The sequence below is a fragment of the Oryx dammah genome, unplaced genomic scaffold, assembly GCF_014754425.2.
Source record: "Oryx dammah isolate SB20612 unplaced genomic scaffold, SCBI_Odam_1.1 HiC_scaffold_15, whole genome shotgun sequence".
In the NCBI taxonomy this organism is placed as follows: domain Eukaryota; kingdom Metazoa; phylum Chordata; class Mammalia; order Artiodactyla; family Bovidae; genus Oryx; species Oryx dammah.
In genome coordinates, this window is record NW_024070199.1 from 9,251,919 (window position 1) to 9,270,744 (window position 18,826).

General features: G+C 36.6%; 1 protein-coding gene across 6 annotated transcripts in view; it reads left to right on the top strand.

Moving 5' to 3' along the window:
- DLG2 (discs large MAGUK scaffold protein 2) overlaps positions 1-18,826 on the top strand; it is a 2,338,778-nt gene that overhangs the window by 14,842 nt on the left and 2,305,110 nt on the right. For all 6 annotated transcript variants that reach the window (XM_040255566.1, XM_040255568.1, XM_040255582.1 and 3 more), the window contains one exon: positions 2,476-2,607. In XM_040255566.1, coding sequence (XP_040111500.1) covers positions 2,476-2,607 — 132 coding nt within the window. The remainder of the gene's footprint in view (positions 1-2,475; positions 2,608-18,826) is intronic.

Genomic DNA, 18,826 nt, shown 5'->3' on the forward strand with positions numbered 1-18,826 from the left:
TTTCAAGGAGTTTTGCTATGGAAGGGAACAGAGAACTGGGGACAGTAGTTAGTTGGAGAGGAATTAAGGGTAAAGGAAAGTTTTTAAAAATCACTGCTCTTACAGTTGTATTTGTACGCTGAAGGGAGGGATTGGAGAGGAAAACAGTTGGTGATGAAGCAGTGTAGGCAAATGAAAATAGGCTTAGGTGCTTAAGTGGAGGAGTTGGCATCAGAGAGAGAAACAAATATTTTATCCATAAAGACGGGGGAAGGCAGAGTATAGGGGTGCAGCTACAGATAACCTAGTGGATATTAGATTAGGAGCTTGTGTAATTTCTCTTCTGATTTTCCACAAAATGGAAAACATGATCATCAGCTGAGGATGGCTGTGAGGGTAGAGAATTGGAACGTTCAATAGAAAAATATGAATTATTGTTATAATTGATATTTAGTCTGGGAAAGTGGTAGATTTGAAGGGGGAAAGGCTATTAAAATTCAAAGACAGTTGTCTTTGTGGTAATGATTGTGGTAATCATTTCACAATATATACATATATCAAAACTTTCTGTTGTACACCTTAACTATATACAGTTTTTATTTGTCAGTCTGACCTCAGTAAAGCTGGGAGAAAAAGAACGAATCTCAAAGCAGGGAAGTTTTGATGAAGATTGCTTATATAATTATAAAATACATGATAACATGAGAAGAGCTCTGGTCAGGTGGAGAAGTGCCAGGAATTCCTAAAGAGACTTTTGAAGGAAGTGACACTGACTGAAGGTAAAACTCTTACTCATGACAGAATCTGAGCAAAGGATGAAATTGTGGAAAACCAAGCCTGGCGTGTTGCAATCCATGGGATCACAAAGAGTTGGACACAACTGAGTGACTGAACAACAATGATAATTCCAGTCAGCTTTCATCCAAAATGGTACTGATAAGAGACTTCATAATGTGTCTTCTCTATGAAAAGTTTGTATGCTATTAGTTCCTCAGGAACTCCTCAAACAGAACAAATATAAAAATACATAAATCATATAAAGAGGAAAATTATCAATGTATTTAAGATTATGGTCTGAACTGTGTTGCCACTGTCTTCAGAAGCTTTCTAAACATAATTTTATAAAATACAAGTCGATGATGAAAGCAGTTGTTTGTTGGGTAAGATGACTCTTGCCCTTTCTCATAATGCATTTCAGGTCTGAGGAAGTGGTGTATTTTATATTTTCAGTGTGACTTGACATTCTTCAAACAGAACTTAATTTTGGAATAACTAAATTGAGTCTTGTCACTTCCCCCCAAAATTGTCACCTACTATACACGAAGACACTGCCACTTTGGTGACTTTTTCAGGGATATTTTGTTGTGTGGGCCACTAATGCTTTGTCGTGTGGGCGATTCAAGAAGCCATAGTATAACAGTGAGTATTAAGAGTGCCTGTAGTATTTGTGTAGGCAAAATGGTTTGGAAGAAGAGTGACAGTGATTACTTTTAACTGTCAGAGATGGTTTTATGGAATAGAGAGCATTTGTGTGTGTGTGTGTGTGTTGGTTGTTCAGTTGTGTCTGACTCTTTGTGACCCCATGGACTGTATTCCACCAGGCTCCCCTGTCCATGGAGTCCTCCAGGCAGGAATACTGGAGTGGGTTGCTACTTCCTTCTCCAGAGAACATTTGAGTTAGGTCCAAATTAAGGGAAGATAAGTTTTCAGTTGACTTCTTGATTACTTTCTATGCACTAGGTATTGTACTAAGCCTTTTGTAATTTAATCCTGCTACCTGTAAGGAAACAGAAGCTCAGAGAGGTTAAGTAACTTATTGACGGTCACACAGCTAGCAAATAGGTTTCAGACCCAGACCTAGCTAACAATAAACTCTTTCCAATGTAGCACACTAATTCAAGGAGGAGAGAGTGGTATGGGGGAGGATATTCCAACACAGAGAGCAGGAGGAGCAAAGGAAAATGCAGAGGTATAGAAAGTGTGTGTGTGTACGTATGTGTGTGTGTGGGGGGCGTGGAGTGGAGAGTGAAAGTGAGTAATCCACTGTGACTTTGGCACTGTGTGTATATGTGTGAAGGGGGTGAAATAATATACAGTGGGAAATAAAGACTGAAAATATAGCTTGTAAACAGCTCATGGGATGGTGGTCTCAAAAGTTACATTAAGGAATCTGGACATTATCTTGTAGGAGGTCACAAGTTTTAAGATAGTTTTCCTGACAGAATCTTATCTACTGTGTGAATATCAACTGGTCGGCGTTCCATATGGACTTTTGCCTTGTTTCATAGTTGGAAATTCTTTTGGAAGACAATAGAAATAAAAGTGGGTTCTTAAACTTGAGTTCATTGTAACTATCAATTTTAAAAGTAGTTTATGGAATTCCTGATTAGTTATTATTTGTGTTATGAAATTAGGAATATCACTAGACAATAGTTTAATATTAGCTTACTGTTTTTCTAAGACCATAAGATAGAATTTTAAAATCATGTTTTTCAGATACTGACCGAGCTTTGTCATTACTGGAAGAATACTGCAAAAAATTAAGGAAACCAGAGGAGCAGCAGTTGAAAAATGCTGTTAAAAAGGTGATAGGTATCTTTAAGAGCAGCTTATTCCAAGCTTTGCTAGGTAAGTATTAACAATTATTCATCATCTTCACAATTAGAATTGGGCTTAATAGTTTGAATAATGTTGTTAGAGAACCTGATGTTAACCAGATTTGAAACTGAAATATTTTTCTTGATATCAGGTAGAAGAAATTTTTTTTTCATTTTCTTATTTCAGCTTATTTTAAAAAAGAACCTCTATAAGATGGAAATAAGTGTATTTTAATAAGAATAAAAATATTGAATGTTTTGTATAGGAAGACAAGTAAACACAGGAAAAAGCTGGAGTAGTTTATTTCAAAAATTGAGGGAAAATGTGCTAGAGAAGGAAGTTGCTTCTTTCTGGAGAAGGACTTGCCTGACACGAATAGTAATGGGTCACATTCTATTCAGTTAGGATTATAGTTCTAGTCTTACCTTCTTCTTCAGACAAAACTTAAAACACTATTTTTCATCTTTTTGCTTCTCTCAAAAAATCTCATGATTCACACTGAAAAATTTATTGATGAAAATTTCAATACTTTGTCAGTTTTTCATGAATTGAGCTACATAATGTTTAACCTTCTGTTTATTCTTGAATTTATGGTTTATTTATGTATATCTTTATACATATATTTTTGCATTTATGCAGATAATTTTAAATTCTTTTTTTAGAATTAAACTAGTAAAGATACAAATACCTCCTCCCAACAAAAACAACCAACAATTTTAAAAAGGACTCAATTATAGATTCTGCTAAATTTAAACTGTATTTTAAAGAAATAATTGAGTCTACTAGACATTATTACTACTTTTTCCAGGTTTGATGGTTGCTGATATAAAAACTAAAAACATGAATTTATGAGAATTAGTCTTGAAAATATTTTGTGTTTTTTATTATAATGAATGTTTATACTTATTGACAAAACTACAACTCTATGGTTTATATTTAAGAAACCATTCCTTTTGGAAAAATTGAAAATCAATCTATTGAATAAAAATAGTAAAAGCTCAATAGGATTATTTTGTCTGTGGGTTAATTTCTTTGAAATATTCTTTTATGGCTAGTAAGAATTAATGACCCACATAACTATAATCATCTTAGTTGGTATTAAATAAAAACAACTCTAAATGGACTCTTAATGAAATTTAAATAAACCCTGTCATTAGAGAATAGTATTTTAAAGAACAGTTTTTAAGCAACAGATTTCTCAGTTAAAAATTAATAGTTTTATTAAGACCATTAACTGAATGGCCATATCTCTAAATAGATTTATATGATGTGCTTAAATAAGATTGGGCTACGTCTTTTGATTGAGTTTTTGAGAACTTTATTTAGAAAGAATATTGTTGAATGCTTTAGATAATTCTACTAGAATAATGTATTCGTATGGCAGTTCAGCATCATGAGGAATAAAAAGACAAATGACAAAGAGTTGTATTTTGCCATTGTTTTAAGTGAGTGATAAATATCTTGGCAGAAAGCCTATAGAGTAGTTGGAATTTCTCTAATAAAATGAGAGGTCACAGTAATCTGTAAAAAGCTGTTATGTAAGTAATCCTGATGCCCAGCTTTGAATGGATAGATTTGTTTTGGCTGGTCTTTTAAGTCATTTTGGGATAAACCAGATTGCAAAGAATGGAGCGATGCTTTATAATGCAACATAATTTTCTATTGAATTTTATTGGTCTCAGTGTGCATTTTTTTTTTTAAGGACCAAAAAGGAAAAACTATGTAGCCCTGTGTATCCTGAAGGAGATTGTATCCTTATAAAAGGATAAGCAGGGAACCATTGATAAACAGGGCATTATTTATACTGGGTATTTTGCTTTCTGTTTCAACCAACTTCCCTTCCCCTTCTTTTTTGCTGAACATAATGGAAAATAGTGGCTTTAACCCATTATTCTGATAATCACATAGTATGTTGAAATAATGCCTGCATGAATCTCAACTGAAGAAAATAGGAGGCACTCATAGTGCAGAAAATCCAGTAGAAATGTATAGCAGAGTAAAACACTGTTATTGCAGAATGTATTGTATCATTTACAGGTGACTAGGAAACCAGGCCTTCTCTCAGTAAATGAAAAGCGTCACTTTGAAAATAAATAATGTCCTTCTTTTGTGAAAAAAGAAAATGCAAACACTAGTCTATCTTAGATGGTATAATCTTTGAGCACAGAATTCTGTCTCCATAGCTTTGATCATTATTATAGTGCATAAAAGCATTTTATAAATGGATTCTGTGATAATAGGATGGGGAGTGATAGCAAAGGTATTTTTTTTTATTTTTAAAATATAACTTTATCTGATTATATATATGCTGTGCTTAGTCACTCAGTCGTGTATGAGGCTTTGCGACCCCAGGGACTGTAGCCTGGGGTCCGTGGGAATTCTCCAGGCAAGAACTCTGGAGTGGGTTGCCATGCCCTCCTCCAGGGGATCTTTCCAACCCAGGGATTGAACCCAGGTTTCCTGCATTGCAGGCGGATTCTTTACTGCCTGGGCCACTAGGGAAGCCTGATTATAAGCATAATATATGCTAATTATGGAACATTTTCAAAATAAAGTAAAAGGAAGTAAAACCCGAGGGTAAAATGTATTTCTCTTGTGATAAACAGTGTGAATGATGAACTGTTTGATTAATTTTCTTCCTTCTTGCTTCTTTAGTCCCTGTATTCTGTTTTGATTTTCCATTTATGAATAACTGAAAGTATAAACAAAAAGACCTTAATTTTTAAAAAGTAATTAATGTTCATTAATACACAAACAGAAAAATGCCTAAAATAGCAAAGCTGCACACTTTGATGTTAGGCTTAGGGTGACATCTTGTGGAAATACTAAGGAAAATGTTTTCTCCAGTGGATGGTTATGGTTTTATGATGATTGCACTATTAGCACTTTTCAGAATTTGAATATAAGTGAATTCCACGATATTTTACAACTTAATTTGTCTCTTCATTTAGCACAGCTAAAGCAGTCAGACTTTCAAGGGACTCTATTAGGTTATTTACCCTTTTTTTAGGAGCAAGATGGAATGTTTTTCTTCTTGTAATTCTCTGCCAGATCTACTTTGAAAATTTAATGATCTGTGTTAGCACCATAATTATCTGTAAAGACCATTTAAATCATGTAATCGGTTAGTTCATTTTTGAGTTATGCACCACGAAATTTCTTTGCTTTGATACCTTATTGAAAATTGCCTTATTTATTACGTTTATGTACCAGTATGGACAGAACATGTGTGTATATTTAGTACCTTTCAACCCCTTCTAAAATCTTGTTAGCATGGTTTAATCTAATTTTGTTTCTCTTATTTCACTTCAGTGTTTGAGGGGGAACCTGGAGGGAAGCCTTAGAAGAGAATGGCAGTAAAGTGATTGTTTCCTGAAAACTCTGCTGGTAGCATAGCAACATCTTAGAAAACAACTTATCTTGCTTTATGGTGGCTGAATGTCAGATTTTGTGTTAGAGTAAATTATTTTTTATTTTCATAAACATAAGTATAGACCATATGGAATTGTTAGCAATAGGGGTGACACAGTAGATATACTACATATTGGGATTTATCATCTCCTTCTACCTGTCCCTACCTGTTGAAGCCTTCTACTATGTGCCTACCTGTTAGCAGCTTTAACCAGCCCTTTCGTTATGTCTCATAGCACTTTGTTCATATTACTATAAAGCACTTGTTATGTTGCCTTATGACAAATTGAGTATATTACTGCTCCCTCAATAGAATGTGATAGCTTGAGAGTTGAGGTTATAACTATTTAACATTTGTACCCTCAGTTTGTGTGCCTTTAATAATAATAGGTCATCAATAAATTTTATATATCTATTCAACAATTATTTTAAAAATACCTGTTATGTGTTACACATTATGCTTGACAATAGGGATATAACACTAAACTATCAGTTTAGTCGCTCAGTAGTGTCTGACTGTTTGCGACCCCATGGACTGAAGGCTTCCCTGTCCATTACCAACTCCTGGAGCCTTCTCAAACTTGTGTTCATCACGTCAGTAAACTGTAGAGGAGAGAATAGTCCTTGCCCTTATGGGTGAGAGAAATCAAGTGGAGAAGAGATATTAGATATGTGATTAGTGAGTTATTTAAATATAATAGTGATTAGTATTATGAAATTGATCTGCATGAGAGTTTTATCAGATTTTAGTTTGAGTAAAAAAAAAATTGCATTTTTTCTCACTATAGTAATTCTAACATGTTGGGTTGGCCAAAAAAATTGGATTTTCTTGTAACAGCTTATGGAAAATCCATACAAACTTTTTGGTTTGTTATTTATTTCAAAGTAATATCTATTTACAAACATCATGGTTATTCTGGTCTTAATTTGTTTTTGTAATAATTTTTGCCTCCTGATCATAAGAAACTGAAATAATGTTTTATAGATTATAGTGAAATGGTTATATAAATTTGGAACAACTTGACTCTAATCCTCCAAAGCAGAGGTTCTCAGAGTGTGGTTCTTGGATCAGCAGCATCAACCTCACTTGGGAATTTGGTCAGCATTGCAAATTCTTGGGCCTTACTCCAGACCTACTGAATCAGAAACTTTGAAAGCAGGGTGCAGCAAATAGTGTTGCAATAAGCCTTCCAGGCTATTCTGAGGCATGCTAAAGTTTGAGAACCTGTGTTCTAAATAGTTAGATATTTGGCCACTCAAGGAAAGAAATATAGTATGTGAACAGCATTAATAAATTTGGGAAAATATGATGGTGGCATTTCTTCATTCTTGAGTTTTATAAAAATTTGGTTTGATCTGTGACAAATATAATGAGCCATTATGTTATCATTATGGTATATACAATAGTGTATCTGAAACATTGAAGTGGATTTTTTCCCTTTGGATACTTCATGGTAGTTTCTACCTATGGGACTGTGAATAGAGAACAAATAAGCTACACTGAGATGCTGTTGTTGGCACATGCGAGGCTCAGTTAAGCTCAGCTGCTCAATTGTGTCTGACTCTTTGCAGCCCCATGGACTGCAGCATGCCAGGCTTCCATGTCTATCACCAACTCCAGGAGCCTACTCAAACTCATGTCCGTCCAGTTGGTGATGCCATCCAACCATCTCATCCCCTGTCGTCCCCTTCTCCTCCCACCTTCAGTCTTTCCCAGCATCAGGATCTTTTCAAATGAGTCAGTTCATTGCATGAGGTGGCCAAAGTATTGGAGCTTCAGCTTCTAGACAGCACATTCAAAAGCAGAGACATTACTCTGCCAACAAAGGTCCGTCTAGTCAAAGCTGTGGTTTTTCCAGTAGTTATGTATGGATGTGAGAGTTGGACTATAAAGAAAGCTGAGCACTGATAAGAATTGATGCTTTGAACTGAAGTGTTGGAGAAGACTGTTGAGAGTTCCTTGGACTGCAAGGAGGGTGAATGTCAGGTTCTTAAATACTGAGATCTACTCTGTTCTTGCTTAATTTGTTTACAATACCCATTTCAGTAGAAAGAATGCAGGTATTTCAGTAATTACAATTTAGTAATAATAATTAACAAGGTATTTATGAGGTATTTACCTCCTTACATGGACATGTGCAGGTGGATATTATTAAAAACCAAATTTCTACCCTTGAGTATGTTAAGGTCAGTTAGGAAGGTAATATTCACATATATATTAACAAGAATTACATAGGATATAACCGAGGCTTAAACTTTGGAGCTTAGACCAAAGTGCTGTAGGAGTCCAAAGAAGCATAGATTCATTGTAGATCAGTGTTGCTGGGGAAGATTTTTTTTCACAAGATGTAAACTTGAGCTGGATCTTGTCAATGACAGAATTTGGGTAAGAAGAGAGGATAGAAAAGGACATTTTCCCCTCATCCATTTATCTAATCATCCATGTATCCATTTGTTCATTCAAACACTGAACACTGTGCCAGATATAAAACTGGAAAGAAAAGCATTAAATGAAATAGCATGAATAGTTTATATTTACCATTGCAAAAATGTTACAGTGGTGAAGTAGAGAATGTTGTGGGTGAGAGGCTTAACTTTAGCAGTGGAATCAGGGTGAGCTATCTTAGGAAGTGGCATTTGAGGTGGACAGACAGATTCATAGAAATCAGAAGGAGAGTGAGGAAATAGATGTGACTTAAACAACGTTCAAGATATTCTTGATATTTATGCTTTAAAAATGTTCTCTCGGAGCTGGCTAAAGGATCATATTAGACTTAAATCTCTTCTGGGGACTTGTTTGAGTTTGAAGATACACTTGAGAAACAAGAGTGGTAAGCAGAAAATGGGGCCCAAACAGTTCTTATAATTCCCTTTGTTAAACTGCCATATACTGAGTGGGATTAATTGTGTTCTTTATGTCAAGCAGGATCAAATATTTCTTAAGTTAATTTTGACACTTTCAGTTGGGTGCCACCAAGAAGCTTATCTCTGGACCTTTTATATTTGCTGCAGGATGTATGTCACCAGATGGCACCATTTAACTAAATTTATGTACTATGGATGCTTATAAGGCTGATTGTTTTCAAATGAATGTTTTTATTTGTGCTATAATAGAAATAGCCCCAAATTAATTTCTTTTGATAGCATATTTGACTTCTATACACAGTAAGGTAATGAAACTCCAAAAGTTTATTGGGAGCTTGAAAGCATCTGGTGATTTCTGATAAGATACATAATAAATGAAAATTTGGTGGTGATCACTATCACTGATATATGGAATCTGGTGAAAAAGCAGAACCCAATAGGCTACCCTATCTAGATTTTCCCATAGCTAGTAAAATTATGAATATTTTAGCCTTGAATTTAACTTTCATATATAGGGAGTTGGTGTGCATAATAACAAAAATACAGAGAAGATTCTAAAAGGTTGTTTTAGAAATAAGCCTTTTTAAGATGTTTGGAAATATCATGGTAGTAATATATTAAATAATTTTGTCAATAGAGTATATGTTCTCTTGAATTGCGGAACTAATAAAATTAATAGAACATGGTATAGAATTCTTTCTTAGTATAAACATTTATCCCAAGAAAATGAATATTTATATTTGTTCTTAGTTAAAAACTTCCTTAATGTTTTCCCTGCCACTAAACAAAATTAGTTACTTTCTCTCTTACGTCCCTATAGTATTTGTTGGTATTTCTGGTGTAGCAGTTACTCTGTTGTATTATTATTAGTTGATTACATGTTGGCCTCCCTCACTGTGAGCTTCTTGCATACAGGAACTGGTTCTAATGCACTGTGTAGCAGTGCCTGCCATGGACTAGTCCATCATTAAATTTCTTCATTTGACAGAATCTATCTTGAGATTGGGGGCAGGAGGAGAAGGGGACGACCGAGGATGAGATGGCAGGATGGCATCACGGACTCGATGGACGTGAGTCTGAGTGAACTCCGGGTGATGGTGATGGACAGGGAGGCCTGGCGTGCTGCGATTCATGGCATTGCAAAGAGCTGGACACGACTGAGTGACTGAACTGAACTGAACTGATCTTGAACACGTCCTATTTAAGAGACACTCAGGCTCTGGGGATTCAGTAAGAAGAGAGATGTAGACCCTATTGTCATGAAACTCAGTGTCTACTAAGGGAAACAGACAATTAAATAAGTACAGCTGTGATAAATACTTTGAAATAGTTATTTGGATCAAATAGTAAAATAAGGAATTACTTCAACTAATATAATTCATATTATTGTAGATTGTGTTTGTTTAAAAATGTTTAGATAGTATTGTTAAATGAAACCTTCCAGTAGTTTTCTGTTATTCTTGGAATGAAATTTGAACTTCTCACCTGTAAGGCTCCCTATCACCTCTACTTACCTCTCATCTCTTAGCACTCTTCCCTACTCTATATTCCAGCCAAAATGGCCTTCTCTCTGCTTCTAAATACTGCCACAAAGCACTTTACATGCTTCCCTTTTGCTTTGAGTACTTTCTATCTAGATCTTTGCCTAACTCGCTTATCTCATCATTTAGGTCGCAGTGCTTTGAAAATGCCTTTTCACCTCACTTCTCACCTCTGTCCCACCCCCAAGTCACATCTATCACATTACCTGTCTTATTTTTGTCAATGTATGCATCACTATGAGAAATTTTATTATGTATTTTTTTGTATGGCTTTCTCCACTAGAATATAAATTCTGCAGGAGCAGCCATCCTGCCTGTCATAATCATTGCTGTATCTTTTATATTAGCTTGGTGCCTAGAACATAATAACCATGAAATAAATATTTGTTGAATGAATGAATGTGGCTGCACGCCTAGGTCTCTGTTAGATTCCTGTTTAAGTTAGACTCATTTAAAAGGAGAGAAAATCTTCAATAAGTAGTTTTTTTTTGTTTTTGTTTTTTTCTTTATGTAGGCGGTTGCTAGCATTAAGTGAGCATCACAGGAAAGTTCCAGCTGGTGTCTCTATGCCTGGGAATTATAACATGACCTCAGGAAGCAGCGTAGTGCCTGTAGAGCCCAGGCCAGATATTGTCAGCCACGCAGAGCACCTGGAACTTTGCCTGAGCCAAAAGAATGGGTCCCAGTTACCACCAGGCAGACTTCTGCATCAGATGCTGGGAGTATGCCCAGTGAGCAAATGGACAGGGACATTGCTCAAGGACCAGAGGAGCTAAATGACAGTGTGTTGATCCAGTGAACCCAACCTGTTTCTACCCCATGACTATGATGGCAGATAAAACCACTGTCTCCCCCCAGCTGTCTATACTTATATAGCTAGGCATTATTTTAGGAGAAGCAGGAGAGGGTAGGCTATATGAATGAACAGTTTTATCTGAGACTTTAAATTATTGAGCCAGACTACACTTTAAACTGCATTGAGTGGCCACTTTTCCCATTTAGCCGGTAACTGAGGGCTTCTGAACCAGCTGAATAAAATATAGACACAGTTAAGAGCTATATATTTTGTTTGCCACCATGCCACTTATACCATGGTGTGGTATAATTTGTGCGTGTGATCCTGCAATACTGACCCATAGATCTCAGTGTTGGTTCTTACTTCATACTACTTTCCAGTATTGAATGTTGAAAAGCATTAACCACAAAGAGGAACAATGGAAAAAAGAAATGTAACTCACAAGTATCTCATAGGGAAAGGGGCTTCCCAGGAGGCGTTAGTGGTAAAAGAACCTGTCTGCCAATGCAAGGGACATAAGAGATGAGGGTTCAGTCCCTGTGTTAGGAAGATCCCCTGAGGAGGGCATGGCAACCCACTCCAGTACTCTTGTCTGGAGAATCCCATGAATAGAGGAACCTGGTGGGTTGCAGTCCATAGGGTTGCATGGAGTCAGATTCAACTGAAGTGACTTAGCGTGCATGCACATCTCACAGGGAAATCTTTTTGTTGTTGTTGTTCAGTCGCCAAGTTGTGTCCAACTCTTTGGGACCCCATGGACTGCAGCATGCCAGGCCTCCCTGCCCGTCACCGTCTCCCAGAATTTGCCTAAGTTTGTGTCCATTGAACTGATGATGCCATCCAACCATCTCATCCTCTGTCACTCTTTTCTCCTTCTGCCTTTGTATAAAAAGGCAAAAAGAGGGAAGCCTTTGTCTTCATCCTGTTAGCTCTGGTCCCTGGCAAAAGATGGAAGTGGTGGAGAGTGAGGAACATTGGTCTACCTTTGTTTACATGAGTCTTTCCTAAGAATTGCTTAAGAAAACATTTCTTTTCCACCTTATTTCTTGCTCAGAAACTACAGAACTTCTTAGACAATATTAGGAATTCCAAACATTGCAGTAATAACCCACAGATACCACAAAGCATAAATTTTCCTGGTTCCTAGTTTTAGAGCCCCTAAGTTTTACTTTATATTCAGTTTCCAGTTTGCTGTCAAAATAGTAAATTTTCATAAAACCGTAAGATTAGAGTTTTCTTTGCAGGACCATATACATGCATATTGAGTCATCAGATGTACCTAGAACCACCAAACTCCAGTGGGCATGCCAGTTCTTACAAATCTAGTTAATCATGAATCCCTTAAAAATTTAAAGCATTTTAAAACTGACAGAAACAAATTATACTGAATATTAAATAATGCATTCACAAACATGTTTGGTTTTAAAAATAAACCATTTGAAAATAAACTATTCAAAAATAAACCTTGTTCTTTAGAAATAGTTGCTGCAGGAATTTTTTGAAGAAGGGTTTAAGAGCTCTTCAATTGATCAAAATAGGACAGTAATTATATATATATATATAAATGTGACTTCAGTTCAGTCGCTCAGTCAAATGTGACTTAGATTTCATTAACTGGGGTACTTGACATCATCAGCGAAACCTGTATATTTAAGGTTTATTTAAGGACTCCAGTTAGTAATTTTTCAGAATATATGTTCCTTTTTTTCTTGCCTTTTTCCTTATACAAACTTAATTTTTTTAACTATATGTTCTCTAGAAATGGAAGCCCTGGAGATATAGAAAATTTAACATATTTAGTAGGGCTCTCTGCCGGTACTAAACAAACTTTGGTACAGGATACTTCCATTTCCTGAGTCTGAGTGTTTATAATTGTAACACAGAAGTGCTGGACTAATGCAATGACTTTCTTTATAAACATACATGGTTGTGAAGAGGAATGCGACTCTGTATATTGAATGAAGTATATAGGAACATGGACAGCAGTTTTCTACATAATAATTTACTTTCAAATTTGAATGATTGTCATTATTTGGCCTTTGTTTTTGGATAGTCCAGTTCCTCGTATCAGATTCTTGATCTCTGCTGTAGTAGTAATCTCTTCCTTCACTGTATCTCAACCATCCCTTCTTAAATTTTACTCTGTACATCTTAACATAATTAATAACCACACTCTTCTAAAAATGTCAGATTGTAAACATACTACTCTGTGACCATCACGAATCACCTTCTGTTGATACAGTTCATTTATGTATCTCCCATACCAACCATTCTTTGATCCCATCAGTTCAGTTCAGTCGCTCAGTCGTGTCCGACTCTTTGCGACCCCATGAATCACAGCACGCCAGGCATCCCTGTCCATCACCAACTCCTGGAGTTCACTCAGACTCATGTCCATCAAGTCGGTGATGCCATCCAGCCATCTCATCCTCTGTCATCCCCTTCTCCTCCCGCTTTCAGTCTTTCCCAGCATCAGGTTCTTTTCAAATGAGTCAGCTGTTCACATGAGGTGGCCAAAGTATTGGAGTTTCAGCTTCAACATCAGTCCTTCCAATGAACACCCAGGACTGATCTCCTTTAGGATGGACTGGTTGGATCTCCTTGCAGTCCCAGGGACTCTCAAGAGTCTTCTCCAACACCACAGTTCAAAAGCATCCATTCTTCGGTGCTCAGCTTTCTTTATAGTCCAACTCTCACATCCATATGTGACTACTGGAAAAACCATAGCCTTGACTAGATGGACCTTTGTTGGCAAAGTAATGTCTCTGCTTTTTAATATGCTGTCTATGTTGGTCATAACTTTCCTTCCAAGGAGTAAGCGTCTTTTAATTTCATAGCTGCAATCACCATCTACAGTGATTTTGGAGCCCAGAAAAATAAACTCAGCCATTGTTTCCACTTTTTCCCCATCTATTTCCCATGAAGTGATGGGACCAGATGCCATGATCTTAGTTTTGATCCCATAAGCACTACTAAATCAATGACTCCACAGTTTTATTTTCATGATCTGTTAGCAACCATAAGTCTTCAGGTCCAGCTTAAAATAACATGATTCATTGCTATAATTAATCATTTTGTATACATCTTCAATTTCTTTGTTGTCTGTCCATCTGCTGGCAAAAATCAACCTCTCATTAAACTTACTTCTGTCTATTCCATGACTGCTCCATTCCAACTAACTGTAGCTGGAGAAATACATATAACCTTGTTAACTGGTTCCACTTTAAATTATGACCAAAAAGCCTACTGTGTTTCTTTGGACAGTTCACTTTCTTGTTCCCAGGGAGAACATTTCATATCTTTTCTTCTTCTTCAAATACAGTACACTTTAGCTGCTGACCTTTCTTCTTACTTTATTGAGACAATAAAAACAATCAGAGAGTTTCCTCCTCTTTTCAGTATTTGACCTACCTATATCTGTATCTATGTGTTTTGCCTTTTGTTTTATTAATGTGGATAGACTGTCTCTCCTTTTATCTAAGACTAAATCCTCTTCTTGGATAGAGTATTAGTGTCCTGGAAGGTAACAGAAAGCCTTCTCAAAGAAAGTTTAATTTCGAATTTGTTTACAAAGAGATGGAAAGAGTTAAGGGAATCAACCAGGGGTAGAAGCATGTGGGGACTAGGAACAGTGGGAATCTTGAAGGAACAGGGAAAGCATGTGAACTGTTAACATAGCACAAATAGAACTATAATTATTTGAAGGGCTGCTTGAGAGGAGCTGTGGCTTTAGGAAGAAGATAGCCATTGCCAAACCACCACCTAGCAAGGAGAGAGCTGGACAAATGAACATCCCAACCTCTCTTTCCTCCCTTCCCTAGTCTTTTGCTGGTTACTGTTAGTGGACCCCAATAGAAAGGCAGAGGACAAGGGAGCTGGGTGACAGAGTCTGTTAAGGTCAGCTTCCCAGGATTCAGTGCAGGGTGAATAGGGGAAGAAAGATGACCTAGAAGGGTAAACAGAGAAGATTCATGCCATGTTATGTCTAGATTTGAAAAATCTAGACAAGAATCAAAGAATATGCTATTGTAATTATTCCTCCTCTCTTTGCAATTAATACTTACCTTTGTATTCACTTACTCTTATTAGCACACAAATGTCTTCTCTTAAAATGAACATTTTCGAGTAAGGGTTGAGAGTATGGACCCTGGAGCCAGATGGCCTGGATTTATATCCTGGCTCCTCTGCCACTTACTACTTGTGTGACTCTGAGAAGATTTGATAACTGCCCTGTGCCTCAATTCCCCTGTCTCTAAAATAGGGATGGTAGCAAAATTACCCACCTCATAGGGTTGTCGTGAGAATAAATAGTGTTTTTATAGTTGATTGTATTGTTCAAACTTTCTTTTTTATTTTTAATTTTTTTTATTGGAGTTTATTTACAACATTATGTTAATTTTGGCTGTACAGCAAAGTGACTTAGTTATACATATGTATACATACATACTACATTCTCCTCGTCGTCTCCATCTCAGTAAATGTCATCGTTGTTTTCCCAGAAACCTAGGAGTCATCATGGGTTTTTCTCTTTCTTTCACATTCAAATATAGTCCATCTACAAGTTTTGTTGCCAAATTTTCAAATTAAGTCTAGAATCCTACCAATTCCTACCATCTCCAGTATGCCATTGTGATCTCAGCCACCTTAGTCTCTTTAGTCTACAGCAGTAGTTTCCTGACTGATATCTCTTTGCTTTCATTCTTGGCCCAGTCTGTTCTCGGCATAGCATCCACAGTGACCTTTTGAAACAAAAGATCATTTATCTCACTACTTAAAATCCTCCATTGGTTTTCTGTCACTCTCAAAGCAAAATTTAAACTCCTTATCATGACTGTAAGGCCTTATATAATTTGACTCCTGTCTGCCTCTTTCACCTCTTCTATTAACATTCTCAACGTTGCCTGTTCCCCTCCAATCATGTTGGCCTTGAACTTTTCCTTGAATAAGCTTTCTGCTTTAGGGCATTTGCACTTGCTATTTCCTCTGCCTGCAAATGTTTGCTCACTTTCTCACTCGTTCAAGTGCTGTCCAATTGCCCTTTCCCAAACCCCTGTTCTAAAATAGCCACTCTCCTCCCATTGCTTTTTTTTTTTTTACTTTAGCAAATTTTTCTTTATCGTACTTATCAACATATGTTTATTTGTGCTACCTACTTCTGATCTTTGCTTCCCAACTATAATGTAATCTCTTTGAGGGCAGCGATTTGGTTATCTCATTCACTCCTCTAATCCCAATGCTTACTCAAGTTTATGGAGTATAATAAAAGCTAATATAATTTGGTATGTGAAGGAAAAGCTAATTTACTGTTGATGGTCAACTTTCAAATTTTGGCAAGATAACTGCATTAACTTTTTCTTTGTTTTTGCTTTTTGTTTAAAGTCAAAATCATTAGATTCTTAAGTGAAAAGTACTATGTGGAGAAAGATATTCATTTAAAAGAGCCTTTTGCATTTGCGATATTTTATAGTTAATACAGTTGGGATTTTTGCCTTTGTTTTCAGGGTTTTTTGTGCCAAGAGCTCAGGGCATTGAAGAATGTGATTTAAGAGGTCAGAAAAGTACATTAGGTTAATAATGCTACTGCATTGTCAGGCAATCTCTTGGAGTTTGCTGGGGTGCAGTGATCAGAGTAGCATCATTAAAAATCTCTAGACATATTAAAACATGCAAATTTTACTTGTTGTCTTGCTCTTTTTTGAGGTTACTGCTGATAATATGAAAGAAATTTATGATATTTTCTTTACTGTGGAAATTTAACAGAATAAAAATATGGATTTCTGTTATAATATGACTTAGTTTCTAGTATTTAAGGTAGAAGACCTCTCAGATACTGTTATCCTTTCCTGTTTTAAGAAACGTAAAAGTACCACTTAAAAATGTATTTACTGATACTATTATTCTTTATGATGTATTTTCCCAAGATTTTCATTAATGTATTTGTTAAATGAACAAATATCTATGGAGCACCTATATGTGTCAAACACTGATGTAGATGTCTGAAAGATATCAGTGAACAAGACAGGCATTCCTGGTCTCACAGAACTTATAGTTAAGTGGCAAAATATCAGTAGCACACAAACATAACAGAGAAAAATAGTCAGGAAAAGGTGATAGAAGAGTGCCATGCAGGAGGAGAGGGGGCTTCCCAGGTGGCACAGTGGCAGAGAATCCACCTGCTAACCCAGGAGACAAAGGAGACCATGGGTTAAATCCCTGGTTGGGAAGATCACCTGGAGAAGGAAACGGCAACCCATGCCAGTATTCTTGCCTGGAAAATTCCATGGACAGAGGAGTCTAGTGGGCTACAGCCTATGGGGACACAGAGTTGGAGACTGAGCAACTGAGCATGCATGCACGCCCTGTTCTCAGTAGACTTATGTTACTGATGTGTGTGTTTATGGAAGAGGAGAAGGGTTAGTATTAAATACAGTAGTTAATAAGTCTTGTTTGGGAGGACGTTTGAGTAAAGACTTGAAGGGGTTGAGGGACTGAGTCACCATATGGCTATCTGCAGGGGAAAGAGCAGGTGCACAGGGCTTTGGGGTATGAATATGCATAGATTATCCCAGGATTAATGGGATCCTGTGTGATGGACTCAGTCACTCTTGATTGAGAGACAGTGATAGGAAATGAGCTTGGTTATGGTAAGAGGACAGATTATGGAGGAGGTTGTTGGTCATTATAAAGACCTTGACTTTTACTGTGAATGAGTGATGAATCTGTTGGAGAGTTTTGAGATGATACTATCTGACTTAAAATGATTAATTTTGCGCATTGAGAACTGACAGGATGCAAGGAAGAATATGGAAAAGATGAAATCAGAGTTCATTGTAATATTCCAGGTAGAGATGACTGTGGTTTAGATCAGGGTGTGGCAGCAGGAAGAGTGGTGAGAAGTGGTTAGATTCTAGATTTTGAAGGTAGCCCTAGTGAGATTTGGTAATAGATTGGTGTCAGGAATGAGAAAAATAGGAATATTAAGGAGGAATCTTTTTTTGTTGTTGTTGCCTTAGCATCTGGAGAAATGACCTCCCCATTTTCAGAGATGAGGATGTCTAGGAAAGCAGCATATTTGGTGGGTGGGGTGGAATATCAGGAGTCAGATTTTGGAGGAGTGAAATTTGAGATGCTTACTAGACACTCATGTGAATATATTTTAACTTTTAAGCCTTCTGGAATTGATTTATCAAGATAATTTCTAATGTCACAGAAATTAAGATAGAAATAGATGACTTGAAGTTAGAGTTCTTGACTGAAAATAACAAACACTATGTAACTTACATAGAAAAGGGATTTATTATAAAGATATAAGATATCTTATAAGAACTGTAGGAAGGCTGGAGCTCAGACTCAGAAAATGGATAGGAACCAAGAAATAGGAAGCACAGTCAAGATCAACAGAAAGATTGTTCAGAGGATACTGGCTGTTTGCATACACCAGTGATTATTAGCCATCATAGAGCTAGACTCTGGCTCTTTAATACTCGTCACTGTGCCTTACACTCTTCATTCTGCCATAGCCATCATAAACTCTTTTTGACCATCCCAGTACACAGTGCTCATATGTGCTCAGCAGTGTCTGACTCTTTTTGACCCCATGGACTGTAGTCCACCAGGCTCCTCTGTCCATGGGATT